Here is a 15283-nt window from a genome sequence, read left to right as displayed (position 1 = left end):
CTAATCATTCATTTACTTGTCCCTGCATCCTAACTGGTAATGTATAATAGGTCTTCTCAGCAGCAAAGAGAAAATCACTATGAGGATGTAACCAGTTTGCCCTTATGTTCTTCAATAATGCTTATATATGTTTGTAACAACATCAGATTACTGAAAAATGAATCAATATTAGTAGATATGAATGTATAAGAATTGTATTAGGTCTAAGAAGAAAACGTTTTGAGATTTTGTTGCAATTTATATCATTTTATTTGGTAAAACCAAATATAACTAAAATGTGCTGTAGGGCAAACCAAATATTGTTATATTTGTAGTATGATTTATGTATTGTGATGGTTGTGTTTGATGCCATTATTGTTCTAGTCTAGGAAAAAGATATCAGATACTCTTGTGCTATGATATGTTAAATTAGATTTTCTTATGATGTTTAAATCACATTATCTCTCTATGTTGTTGTTGTCTTTAGAGATTAGAGTAAATGTTAGAGGCAGGGACATTTTAATTTTTCCAAATTTTAGTGAAATTTAATTTTTCAAATGAACCCTAAACATTCATCATCAGATTGTTGCTACTGTTGTTGAAGCAACAATAGTAGATCTATTTCTACAGAAGTTTTAGTTCATTTATTTATTATCAAATTAATATGTTTATGGAATCACTTTAGTATTAATCTATAGATTTTATTAGATTACATTTGTTGAAGTTAAACAAGAAGAGTGTCTGTATTTGAATTCTACACTACATTATTAGAAAGATGAATGAATGTTTTACTTTTACATAATTTTACAACATTTGTGTTATTTTTATTTTTCTTCTGGGTGATAATTCTTGTTTGAACACTTGCAGGTTATCAGACCTTCAGATTTTCCTAGAAAAGCCCTGTTTAGAACAAGATTAACCACTTTTGGATACTCTCTGTCAGGAGGATTGGATATGGATTCTAATAGCTATCCAGATCTCCTTGTTGGTGCTTATGAAAGTGATGCTGTGGTTCTTTTGAGGTAAGAAAGCATTTTATTCTTTAATGGTTACCCAATAATTTTAAAAATATTCTTACATCTGTCATAGAATGGTTAATTGACAGTAATGGATGCACAAGCTGAAATTATTTCCAGCATAATTGATTTTTCTGTGATTCATGTAATAGTTTTTAATTTATGCCTTTTTTTCAACCTATGTCAGTTTTTGTGTATTTAACTTAATTTAGGTTTGTTTTTTAATAACTGTCTCAACTTTAATTAATATTAGAAACATAAGAAAAAATGTTATATGAGAACAAAATATTAAATAAGTTGGAGAATTTGTAGTTAAAATCTTACATTTGTGGAACTAAATATAATTATTCTTTGATTACTTGAACATATATATAAATAAGAAAGCATTTTCAAGATGTCTTTGTGATGTATCCAGTATTGTTTCTTTATTGTTTATATAGTTATTGAAAATTTTTATATTTTTCAGTAGGTTTTTTAACAATTCTAATCTTTCTTGATGGGTTGATGGCCTGATATTATTTTTTATCACATAGATCTCGACCAGTTATTGGTGTGACAACAACAGTTAAAGGTAACTTTACACACATAGACCCACAAAAAAAGGGATGCCCAGAAGATCCTTCTAATCCACGTGTATGGTAAGTTCAAGTTTTGTAATCATTGAACAGAATGTTTTGTTTTTTCATTCAATGGTTCATGTAATTTTGTACAACATTTTATTTATAAATTTGCTTTTCTGATTGTTAATTTCATGAACTAGTTTTTATAAATCAAATTAATGACTGGTAGACGTATTCTCAGCATAGACACCACTGTCAAGTTTATGCAGTGAAATTCGTATACCAAAACCACCATTGGTAAGCCAAAATGCTAAGTTATTGAATTTTAATAAGCAGTTTGTATAGTTAATCACTTGTAATAATTTATTTAGCGTGGAAAAATATTGTTCTTTAAATTATTACAAAAACATACCTTTAGGGTTATATTCTAATTTATCTGTGAGTGTGAAAAGTGAAATTTTAGTAAAGTATCAATATTAAGATACCATTTTCAACAGAATATGTAAAATATGTAAATAAACTGAAATTTTTTAGCATCAAGCACATGATCTGAAGAAGTATATTTTAATTATATAATTTTATTTTTATCAGAGGTAAGATTTGATAACAATTTAATTTGAAAACTATTCTGGAGATTTTCTTCTCTAATTATGTATAATCTGATGATGCAGTCTATATCAGATAGATTGGTTCTGACAAATTACAGACATGAAATGAGCAGACACTCAATCAATTACCCTAATGAAGTGTTAATAAATCTGATTAAGTGAAAAGCTCATTATGAAAACTATCTCAGTTCTTGAATGTTTTTGTTTTAGAAAACTACTTAGAATTTCAATACAATATAAGAAAATAAGGAACTGCTTTTGCAGTTTAGGAACTACTTTAATTCTTTTAAAATAGTGGGTAAAATTATGTTTCCTTAACAACTCCTGTACCTTGATCTTAAACTTGTAGTTTGGACTCAAATGCATTAATTCAAAACTGTTTTGTATACTGTGAAAATTTTACATGTATTAGTTGCATATCCACAGTTTACCAAGTTAACATATTTGTATTCTTTTTTCAATATCATTTTACTGAAAAAAGAGAATATTTTAAAATATGTTATTGTTTACATGTTAAAAAATATCAGTTTTTTTTATATTTTTGGTGCTGCTATTAAATGAAAATTCAACTCTCTGAAATTTCAAATCTAAGATTTTCATAGTATGATTTACTAAGTAAACAAGGAACATTAAATAACTATCAAGTAAAACCAGATATTTTTTTAGTGTGGGTTATCTAAAGTATAATACTAATAATGTTCTTTTGTGGTTCGTCATCAACACTAAAATGTAATGTTCTTGTTTCACTGCCATAGTTTGCATATGAAAAAAGATATCAAAATTAATTTTGTATTGATGTGAAGGTTGATGTTTTTTTCATTTAGTAAATGGATAAAAAGTTTGAGGTATGAATTTTTTTTCTGTGCTTTATAAAGAAAGTTTACTTAAAAATCTATCAACATTTATTTCTTAATCATGTTATAAATAACATGTTAATGTGTTAAAAATTAAAAACTAGATAAAGTTAAAGATTTCTCTTGTTTTTCTTAGTTGGATTACACAGTAAGGAATATCAAGATATTAATATTTTTCCTTGTCTTGATGAATAAAGTACTCTTAAATTAATAGAAAATAAAAAATACGTTAATTGTGAATGTACACTAATGACCACAAGTGTGGTATTATAATTAGAATATTTACTTCCATATTTTATACCTAATAATCTTTGTAAGGTCTGCTACAAACTCATTTGCCCTTATCATTTCCTATTGAAGGATCTACTAAAGGTTTTTTTTGACTCAGAACAATACATTTCAATTGCATGGGTTGACTTAGTGTTGTTAAGTGTTTTTAGCATGCAGTTTTTAATTGCTTATTTATAAGTTTATTAAAGAACTGAAATTTTACAGCTTTTCACTTGAAGCATGTTTCGAAATCACAGATTCTAGACTCTCTTTTGGCACTGATTTGAAAATCAGGTATAAAATTGAGGCAGAAACATTCAAAAGAAAATACTATCGAGTGATTTTTGGCTCATCTGATGATTCAGATTCTCCAAATGTTGTAACAGCTGATCTTAGAGTAGCGGTTGGAATTCCTACATGCCAAAAAGAAATGGTGTATTTAAAGGTAACTTTTATCATGTTTCTACATTTTCACTTAGAAACTAAAAATACTTTAGAGGTTAAAAAAATGTTTTATATTTTGATGCCTAGTTTTATGCTTACATTTTGAATTTCACTGAAATACAAAAAAAACAAAAAACTAGTATGTTACACTGTATATCACAATTTTATTTGTATGATAGATTATTAACAACCACCAACCTCAGAGAAAGTTGATAGTTTTTGATGTAGGCATGACTGTTGGAAGAGGAAATAAGCCCTAGAAATTCATTTTTGTTTTGTAACTCTTTTAAGACAATAAAGAGAATAGGCTTAATGGTATTAGGTGTTTTGATACATATAATTTGTCCCAGAATAATGAACCAAGAGTATGTTACTCCAATTCATTTTGAAATAGATGCATTAACTGAGCTTCAATGAGATGAATTCACTTTTTTTCTACTACAGCAGTCATGCTATGTGTGTAAAAGCTTTTTAAAATTTCAGAAAATAATTTATAATACATAGACAAAGAGTTTGAAACTACTTTTGACACACAGAAACTACAAGATTTGAGTGTTCAAAGTTTCAGAATTATTTGATTAATATAAAATATGTTTCTTTCATAAGATGATGCTGTCCAAAAAAGATTTTAGAAAATGGGGTAGATTTGTAATTTAAGAGAAGAAAGTATTTGCTCCTTCTTTTCCCTTGAAATTCATATAAATAGTTTGTAAAAATGTTAGCTACAAAAACTGAAATATCTGTTATATTTCTTTGTCTAATTCAAGAGCTTCTATAGCTGTAAGAAACAGGTACATGTTGAGTGTTAAAACGTTTTATGTTAATTGCAATAATATATATTAAGAAGTCATGTTTTGTATACAGTGTCTTGCGTTATTTTCCTTATTTCAACCTAGGATGAAACAGATATCCAGAGTCCTATCCAATTCAAGCTGACATATTCTCTTGTTCAGAAAGATCCCAGAATGCCTCAAGAAGGAGAAAAACTGCCTGATGTGAACAACTACCCAATTCTTAACCAACAAGAAGCAACAAAAACTTTCGAGGTGACACAGTTATGTATATACACATACTAGCTTACAAAAAATAACTTCAGGCTATCATATAACTAGTGAAGGTATTTAGTAATATTAAACTTGAAAATTAATGTTATAAACAGAAGTGTTAGTCACCCTCTTCTGTTATTTTAAGCAGCAGCACTTTAATTGTTCATTTGATGTAGGTACTAATTATGCTATGTCCCGTGCTAAACATCACTTTTTTTGGCATCAACTTCACATTCTTTTCTACCAACTCCATCATGGAGTCAAATCTCATTTGTGGTGTAAGGACAGTAAAACTTGAAATACCTGACGTTTTAAGTTTTATTTATCTCTTCAGTTGATGGTGATGCTTGTTTTATGATTATTCAAATTTAAATTTGTTTTTAGTTTGTAGATAGTATATATTAGTAATAGGTACTTGTGTGTGTACAGATACATATTTTTTCAATTATACAAATTATTTGTATCACCCTAGACATATGAGGTTTGTATACATATGAAGACATATACATCTTCCATATTTACATGTTAAGACATGAATGAAACAGTCTTGCTAGATTTGATGTATGCCATCTGGTACTGGTGTATTACAAATAACCTGAAGATAAGAGATGTTAAAAGATCTTTACGTAGTTTTATTTATTTTATGTGAATATTTATTTTCAAAATTGATTATTGTTAAGTGAATCCATTTTTCCTCTTATTTAGTTTCAGTTTTCTTAAATAAAGAATTTTCATTTTCATCTGCCTTTTCAAATACTCTTATAGTTTTCAGTTATTAGTTTCTTCATCTTAGGCTATTATGAATCCATTGGTTCTTTTAATTTGTAATAATTGTTCTGTTGGGTTGGTTTCATCTTCCAGAAGCTGTTTATCAAAGTTAAAATTTCCTCATATTTAAAAAAATGAAATATCTGTTTTAATAGAATAATCAAAATATTGATATCAGTTGTATTAGTAGTTCCCATGACTCAGATGTGTATCAAGCGTTTTTAGAGTTTATTTTTTACTGCATTTATTATGAGAGTTTGGAATAGAACTGAATCTTTGAAAAAAGCATTATGAATTAGCTGTTTTATTTTGTGATTAACTCATTATGTCTGCTCATTAAGATTGCATATACTTTTACATACGTTATACAAGGTTTGTTTCAGGTTAGGAATTAGTAGCTTGGCTTAATAGTTGAGAAATATGAAATTTAGAAAAACAAAGTTAGCTATATATGTCATTAAGTTTTAGTGATTTTTAGTTCTCTTTCTCATAATTAGAAATACCAGGCTGAAAATCTTAAGCTCTACCTTAGTTGGTAGTCTGACCCTTAACGTTATTGTGATTAAAATATTCTTGATTGTGAATTAAGAGTTACAATTTCAAAAATACATGTAACCTGAACTACAGAGTGAAATGAAATGTCCTATATGCTTTAACTTTCTCCATGTTATTCAAATTGAAAAATTTAAATTTTCTTCAATTGTAGGACAAGGGCTTCATTATCTGATGAATTAAATAAACATTTACTTTCCAAGTTTCTTTTATTTTTGCCCCCAGTGGCACAGCAACTTGTCTGCAGACTTGCAACACTAAAATCTGGGTTTTGATACCTGTGGTGAGCATAGCATAGGTAGCTCATTGTATAGCTTCATGCTTGATTACAAACAAACTTTTATATTCACAAATGATTAAAGCACCTTTGTAGAGCATATTATTTTTAGATGCTTCTTAGAGTTCCACTCCAGTAATTATTGAAATATTATAATAATACTGTGCATATCACAAAACCAGAGTAAGTTAAAGTTATTATTAATACTTGTTTCAGGCTACCTTTTTGAAAGATTGTGGAGATGATGAAATTTGCCAGAGTGAACTTACACTTGAAGCTATATTTGAACTGCCACAGCTAACAAGGTAAAGGTTTGTACAACCTATGAGACAAGTTTAAACCATATTATAACTGCCTTAATAGTAACCTTAAAGTTATATTCTCATAAATGTCTTTAGCCCAACTGAACACAGAAATAATTCCACTTTTAAAAAGGTTGAATAATTAGGAATGTGACGTGTGACAAGTGATGTTTAAAATACTATAATAATCTGTGGAGGAGGTTTGGAGAAATGGTTTCTCTTGTGGTAGTTCAAATAATATTAAAACTAAAAGAACAACTCAAGTTCAATCCAGATCCTGTTTATCCTGGATGTGAGTTCTGTATAACATTATTAACAACAAATTATTATGAATACCATAATAAATAGTGCCCGTAGATCCATTTTCATAGCCTCACTCAGACACTGTAAAATTGCTTGATTTTTTTTTTCCATAAATATTAAGTGATCAATTACTGTTATTACTAATAGTGAATATAAAAAGAAATAACCTCACTTACTGGAAGTTCTTAGCACCAGTTAAGGCTTCACAAATCAATACCTTTAGCACAGTTATTTTTTTGTTTTCAGAGTTTATTAAGTTACACAAAATATTTAACTATCATAAATGTTATGTTTTATAAACTAATTAATGCTAAATATATGAGAACTTAAATTAGTATCTTGTATAAAAACAAACAAAATTGACTGGTTTCTTGTGTACATACTGTTCTTTGCATTTTTGAAGTTTTGTAGTGATCTGGCTATGTTTTATTTTAACTCCAGTGTTGCTTGTGTAAATGTGTAATGTTTTTAAGCTGTTAGTTTTATACTGAAAAAAAGGAACTTATTTCTGAAACATGTAATAATATTCATGAGCTCAGGTTTCCTCTTTGACAAAGATATGTCAAAATCACTTAATGTGCTACTTATATTTATATTTGAATTTAATTATTTTCTGTTTTTTTATCAGTTATCAATTTGGAAGGAAAGCTTTTGTTGTCCAAAAAACTTACATTAAGCTCAAAATATAATATTTATTTCAAAGTGTTGTTAAACGAATGCTTTACTAACTTCCTCATAGCTTTTAAGCCAAAAATAAATTTAGTGCTTTTATTTAGCCTAAAATGATCTTCCCATATAATCAAAATACAACATGCCTTTTACATAAAATTGTAAAGAAATTATATAAAAAAAAACACGTCATGGTAGACAGTTCAATGCCTAGCTTATAGCATTGCTTTTTTTACTAACAGTAATAATTTACTTTCTTTTCCCAGTGTAAAAGATGAGAAGAAGTTGTATGTGGGAGAAGGACATTTTAATGTTTCTGTTCGAGTGTTGAACAAAGGAGAGCCAGCCTATGATGCAGCTTTTTATATTTCACATCCCAGTAGTACAAGCTATGTTAATCATTTTACGGTTAGTTTTATCATTTGTGAATTGTGGAGTTTTTGTCAATCATCAGATTTGAAAGATTTAGTGAAGTTCTTATCATGAACATGAAATGATAGCTTGATTAGTGTTGACATAAAATAGATATTTATGATCTCTGTTGAGAGAAGAGATAATCTATATCGTTAACAAACAGGTTCAGGATGATGGTTTATTTAGTGTAGATATAATCTGTATGTTGATAATTATTGTTGACAGAAGAGACTATCTGTAAAGTAGAGTGGCCCAAAAATATAAAAATGAAAAATTATTTAACGTGATATTTGCCTGTATTCCACTACCACTAATAATGTTGGAAATAAAAACTGGATTGATTTGTACATATTTTAAGGTGGTGCAACGTGAACACTTCAGTATCATTATACATGATAAGGAAGAACAAATGAAATAGACATTATTGTGTTTTTTATTCAGTAACAAAAACAAGACTAAAAAAATCATTAGCAAATTGAATGAAGTTTTTCATAGTGTCTTGCATAGCTGAATAACATATAACTATAATATCTTATGGTTAAAAAGTTAGCACATGGGATCACCTACAAAACTTGTGTTTTTAAACAAGACACAGAACTCAAGCACTGTTATATAATTAACTGTTCTTCTTCAGGTGAATATTATATAACTGTAAGAGTAATAAAATAATTGGTTATATCACTTAAGACATCAAATTTTTCTTTCTTGGCATCAAAAATATGTAGTTGAACTGTGTAGAGAAGGTATTCCTTTTGATCTTCACCCTTAGTGATAGAAGAGTTAAATGTTTGAATACAGTAGTAGCTCTTTATGTGCAGTTGTTCACGATTCTTAACCTAGAAACTGCCTTCTATGTTTCTTCATATTTTGGAATCCCTTTCCAGTCTGCTGGGTCTATCTCTAGAAATGAATGCATTTGCATTCTTTCTCCTGCTTAAATTTAAGATTTTGAATATGCTACGAGTCCTTTTTGTTACGTAGGATTATAAAGAAGCCTTGATATTAAAGTTGTTTCCTTCTAGACAGTAAAGATTTTCTTTCTCCTCTGGAATATCAACATTCTTCACCATTTCACGTTTGGTCATTATCTGAACTCTGTTGCTAAACAGAACCAAGTCATCTGATAAGTACTATAAGTGTCTTTTGAAGCCTGTCATTGTAGCATTAGCAATGGAATGATCTGGATATGGAGACACCTTTAACATCATGTTAAGGTCATTGAAGGGTGCAGCTTTTACTATAGGAACTTCATTCCAGAAACAAGTGTAGACCACAGCTATGAAAAGGCATGCTTGTGTCAAGCCTTTGGTTTTTTTGGTCAACCAGTTTGAAATGTTATTAAAGGAGAAGTATTTGATAGAGTATGTGGCTTTAGCCATCCAATATGCATGATGACATGCACCAGCACCCTGAATGTCACTTCAGTAGGAGCCTTGCCTCCTAGAAACGCAAGTGAAAGCTTAAAGAATTTTTCATAATCATTGCTGGGATATGATTTCATTTATTACAACTCATTCAATTAAAACATTGTTTTGTCTCTTTCCTGTTTCATTGTACTGATGAAGATAAAGTGGGTATCTTTGTATCATTGGCAGCCATAAAATTAAATTTGTTAAATGATGCTCATTGTACTTGGAATCTGTTAGACAGATTTGTGGTTTACTTGATAGACCAGTAGTCCTGGCAAATACCAGTGAAAGCATAATTTCAAACATCATATCACAAAACCACAATTGATCAATGATTGAAACACTGTGACGTCTTCTGGCATGATGCTGGATTGTTTCCTCTTAAATCTAGAAACTGCATGGCACATGAACCAAGTATATTGAATTATAAAATTGTGTATACAACAAACTTATGAGATCATGCAACTGTTTCTTTGCCAACCAGTAAACAAAGAGTAATTAAGAAAATTAGCAGATTTCTTCAAATTTGACCAGGCTTAAATATTGAGTATTCAGTTTAAAATCCAGTGTGAGGTCTGCCTTCTTATAAGGAATGATAAAAATGCATCAGGGACTTTCATTTATGCTTTTCCATGTATACATGGACCACCACATTGTATAGTTAAGAAACAATTTTTAGAATGATGTCTTGTTTAGTAGAAATAAAATGCATGTTACTAGTTATTATTACTGTTGAGGGAAAAGAAAATGTGTAGGAATAACAAACATGTTGCAGAACACTGGTTTATTTAGTGTAGACATAAACTGTATATTGTTAGTTATTGTTGAGAGAAGACAGTCTGTGAGGTTAATAAATAGGATTTAGAATGATTGTTTATTTAGTGCAGAGATATACTCGTATATGGATAATTTTTGTTGTTGAGAGATAAAACAGTTTGCATGCTTAAGAGACAGGTTGCAGAATGATGGTTTGTTTGGTATAGAAATAAGCTTTATGATGAGTGATATTCTTAAAAAATATGATATTGTGCTAATAAAAAAATGACTTTTATATTGCATGAACTGAAAAATTATCATTTGTTTATTTATTCAGAAAGACAATCTAGTTAATGTTGAATGTAAGCCAGTGACAGAGAATTCATTAAAATGTACTCTTGGTAATCCTTTCAACCTGAAAGAAGTAAGTCCTTTTGTATTTTAATTTAATAATTTTTCATAATAATTCTCTAAGCTGACTGGTAATTTGACAATAGTTTTTTTATCAGAAATTAACAAATATTGTAAAATAAAAATCTTGCATTGAGGTTCAAATATATATGTAAATATTGTTAAAATTTTGCCAAGCAGTAAGGCTATTAACTTTAAGATTTCAATGAAATTTTGTAATATTTTTACCTTTTCAAAGTGTTTGTGTGTTTGCACATTATTATATGTGAATGAAATGTATTGGTAAATAAAAAAACATTTGTGTTTGAGAAAGGTAATGTTCATTATATAAGTCTGCACTCTTATATGGTTTATTTTAGTAATTTAGACTTCTTGGCATTGTGTTATAATATGAAATATGTCTACGTCTATAAGAAAAACAAACAAACTGTGCACTAGAATTTCTAACATTCATATTAGTAAATTTGATCTTATTAATATAGAAACTGTTATTGAGAATTGTAATATCTGTGATACATTATGAAAAATATATCACTAAGTATTAGATGTAGTGCTTTTACTTTGCCTAAAGTGGTCTTTTCATGTAATCTAAATGCAAATGTGCCTTATACCTTTTACATACAATTGTAAAGGAATCATGAAAAGAAACTAAACTTTTGTTAACAATCTTATTCCTGTAATTAAAAAAAAGTGTTTAAATGAGTTCTAAAAACCAAGTATTACAATTGAGGATAAAGTTTTAAGTTGGCAACTCTGGTAGCAACAAATTTTCATTAATGAAGCCTTTTAAAACAGATTTGAAAATTTTAGCAAATGTCTTGTAACAGGCAAGCTTGTAAGATGGAAATATAAGGTTTTTCATGATATCAATAATAGAAAGGTTTAACACATATTACTATGCTTTCAAGTGTAATTTGGAAAAGTCAAGTCAGTCTTTTACTAATTAGTTTTCCTCTATTCATTATTTTAAATATCAGCTTATCCAATTTTCTAGGTTTTTCCATTTCTCTTCTAGAATTGTGCAGTGAGAGCTTTTACATTGGTGTTTCTTTATTTGCCCTTAAGTGAGGCCCGGCATGGCCAAGTGTGTTAAGGTGTTCGACTCATAATCCGAGGGTCGCAGGTTCGAATCCCGGTCGCGCCAAACATCCTCGCCATTTCTGCCTGGGGGCATTATAATGTGATGGTCAATCCCACTATTCATTGGTAAAAGAGTAGCCCAAGAGTTGGCGGTGGGTGGTGATGACTAGCTGCCTTCCCTCTAGTCTTACACTGCTAAATTAGGGATGGCTCGTGCAGATAGCCCTCGAGTAGCTTTGTGCAAAGTTCAAAACAAACAAACAAACTTGTCCTTAAGCTCCAAATATTAAATAGCATAATCAAAAGTTGTAAGGCTCAGTATCTTAAAACAAGAAAAGAACATGGATAAAGCCTCTTGTGTTTCTCGACAATACGTTAGTAATGAATTGCACAGTGAACTGTCCAGTTAGATTTTCATGCTGTAAATGAATAACTTATTTTTTAACTACTGTTATAGAACAGTGTAGCATACAAAAAGTGAAAATTAAAAGTCTAAGCTCATGAAGCAAGATTTATTATTTGATATTATGTCACAATAATGCTGGTAAAATGACCATCTTTAAGATAGTTATTAAAAATGTAACTTAGTAAATATAAAAAAAATAAAACATGAAAGCTGTGGTAAAACAGATTTTGCATTGTGATGTAATATTACACCAATGGTAATACCAACTAATATATTCAAGATGAAAAATAACATGTAGGATTTTACAATGTAATGATATAAAACTAAATACATATAGATACAGCTAGATACCAATATTGTGAACCAGAAGAGTGAATTCCTTTCAGATGATTGTTTGAACCTTTTCATGTACATTAAATATTAAATGGGTTTTGCATTATATTGACTAACATAGAGTAACAACAGAAAATTTTCAAGTTTTAGGAACATGTTTTAAATTGGATTAAAATAAATTATTGCAAAGATGTATTAAACAAGCGTATTGCTTTGGTTACCTCCTGTTCTCGATTTGTTTGTAGATGTTTATTTTATGGTACTACTTTCAAACTGGAGAGAATATATATCTTTTGTTGAAATTCATACTTGAGAAAACTTACATTTTATGTGCACGAGAATACATGTATTGTGTATATACGAAGCTGTCTATTTTAAGTACAGTACAGTGACATAGTAAATATTTAATGTTTTATTCATGACAACCAATAAACTTTGTAGAAATAGATAACATTTACAAAACTTTGTAAAAATGTAGAATTTTAGTGAAACACTAATTTTTTCAGGTTGAAGTCAAGATCAAGTTTGATCCTCGGAAAGTTGAAGAAGAAGAAGGAGAAAGCTTGCAGTTTGAGTTTAGCGTGAATACGTAAGTTTGATGTGAAAAACAAATTGTCTTTCATTCTTGAAGAAATTTTTGATACATGGGACAAAAAACACATTTTAAATGCTTCTAATATGTAATTGTACTGTTTTTTAGCTCAGTAATTAAGAGTTGTGGTATAAATTGTGCTTTTAAAATTATTTTCAAAATGCAAATGATTTTCTTGAATTCTAAAGCATAATTTTATTTTCTATATAATTATTAAAGGCAAATGACTGCACCAGTAAGAAAACTTAATACAGATATTTCTTTCATATAATATTACTTTAGTACCAGTGTGAACCTTTTTTCTATATAATTATTAAAGGCAAATGACTGCATCAGCAAGAAAACTTAATACAGATATTTCTTTCATATAATATTACTTTAGTACCAGTGTGAACCTTTTTTCTATATAATTATTAAAGGCAAATGACTGCATCAGCAAGAAAACTTAATACAGATATTTCTTTCATATAATATTACTTTAGTACCAGTGTGAACCTTTTTCTATATAATTATTAAAGGCAAATGACTGCATCAGTAAGAAAACTTAATACAGATATTTCTTTCATATAATATTACTTTAGTACCAGTGTGAACCTTTTTTCTATATAATTATTAAAGGCAAATGACTGCATCAGTAAGAAAACTTAATACAGATATTTCTTTCATATAATATTACTTCAGTACCAGTGTGAACTTAGCAAAGGATCTAAAACTTACAAAGGAGGTTGATATTGTACGACTTGCAGAATTGGAGCTTAATGGGTATGATTTCTTAATATATTATTTTATCTGTTTCTTTAAGTTTTGCATACATTTTAATCAAAATGTTTAATGTAAACACTACTGTTGTACTGTTATGTAGTATCATCTCTAGTAGTAAATAATGGATCATGTTTTCCCAAATTAATGTTATATATCATAATAATTAAGCTGCTGAAAATGCTCCTAAATGAAATGCATTTAATGAAAAAAAGGGTAAAATAACATCTACCAGTGAGATAACAGATTCTTTTACAAGACCAGGGTTTTTATTTTGGTAACATTTTGAGTTGTTTCTGTCACTAGGTAGAATTAATGTTTAATGGATGGTCTATGTTTTATTGTTTAGTCAATAATGGAGAAATTTTGATCAAGTATGTGTTATTTTGCTGTACATTCTGAAAGACAATAATGGGATACAACTAAGTTGAAATATATCTTTTTTTTTTTTTTTTTTTTTATCTAAATAGGCATCATAAAACATGTACCTGGTTGGAATTACTCATGTATCTTTATTTTATAAACCAGTGTTAACCAAATAGTAGTAAAAGCATTAGAAATTATACCTGTAATGTAAAAAATAAATAAAATTACAGATACATGAAATTTACAAAAGCTTAGATACACTTAGATCCACTGTTACAAAACTAACAAAAAAATTTATATGGACATAAGTTTTGACACTTTTATATGTTTTTGTCAGTGATACTGAACTTTGGTTTGGAATGCATGTTATTGATTATTTACCTAGTAATATGAAACCTTATGTGGGTGAAAATACATAGTTTTGTGTATAAAAATGTTACACTGCTCTTGAGTTCAGTTATTAAGAGAACAATGGTTATTATTTTTTGCATTTTTATTAGTGGAGCTCAACCAGAACAAGTGTTATATGGTGGTGATGTCATTGGGGAAACATCAATGAAGTATGATAGGGATATTGGTAGCAGTGTTACTCACACATATCAGGTGTGTTAAATCTCATATAAGTAGTTTTTGTGCATTTAGAATTTGAAAATCAAATCATGAGAATAATTATCTAAAAAAAGTTTAGTCACAACTGGTTGACTTGTTAGCTCTCTGCATATCTTTTAATTTTTTTTTCCCAAAGAATAGCACATATCAATATCGTTTTCACTTGATTATGATCAAAGTTATATTGTATTGTGGGAAATTATCTTTCCAAGTTGAGAGTAATAGAAATATTAAATTATTATGCATTTTCACAAAAGTCAGTTCTGTTCAAGTGGCTAGGAGAATGAATCATATTACATCTTGTAAATGTTGCTCTGGGTTAATATTTTCTTGCAAAATAAACATTCTTTCATGCTGTTACTCTTAACTAAGTATTCTATAAAAATATGTAAAAAGATCTTCTGTTTTTCACCTTACCCCTAACATTATATATTTTTTCATGTTAATTGAATAACAGTATATTTTATGATTACAAAGAACTTGTGTTTTTTCTTTCCTAT

General features: G+C 28.7%; 1 protein-coding gene across 1 annotated transcript in view; it reads left to right on the top strand.

The window, feature by feature from the left end:
* Nucleotides 1-15283, top strand: part of LOC143246418 (integrin alpha-PS1-like) — a 98692-nt gene that overhangs the window by 72664 nt on the left and 10745 nt on the right. The window contains exons 10-19 of the mRNA XM_076493092.1: nucleotides 847-1001; nucleotides 1529-1633; nucleotides 3513-3732; nucleotides 4628-4777; nucleotides 6591-6679; nucleotides 7915-8056; nucleotides 10565-10651; nucleotides 12964-13046; nucleotides 13731-13811; nucleotides 14675-14777. Coding sequence (XP_076349207.1) covers nucleotides 847-1001; nucleotides 1529-1633; nucleotides 3513-3732; nucleotides 4628-4777; nucleotides 6591-6679; nucleotides 7915-8056; nucleotides 10565-10651; nucleotides 12964-13046; nucleotides 13731-13811; nucleotides 14675-14777 — 1215 coding nt within the window. The remainder of the gene's footprint in view (nucleotides 1-846; nucleotides 1002-1528; nucleotides 1634-3512; nucleotides 3733-4627; nucleotides 4778-6590; nucleotides 6680-7914; nucleotides 8057-10564; nucleotides 10652-12963; nucleotides 13047-13730; nucleotides 13812-14674; nucleotides 14778-15283) is intronic.

The sequence above is a fragment of the Tachypleus tridentatus genome, chromosome 3, assembly GCF_004210375.1.
Source record: "Tachypleus tridentatus isolate NWPU-2018 chromosome 3, ASM421037v1, whole genome shotgun sequence".
Lineage (NCBI taxonomy): Eukaryota > Metazoa > Arthropoda > Merostomata > Xiphosura > Limulidae > Tachypleus > Tachypleus tridentatus.
This window is presented reverse-complemented; position numbering and strand designations above follow the sequence as displayed.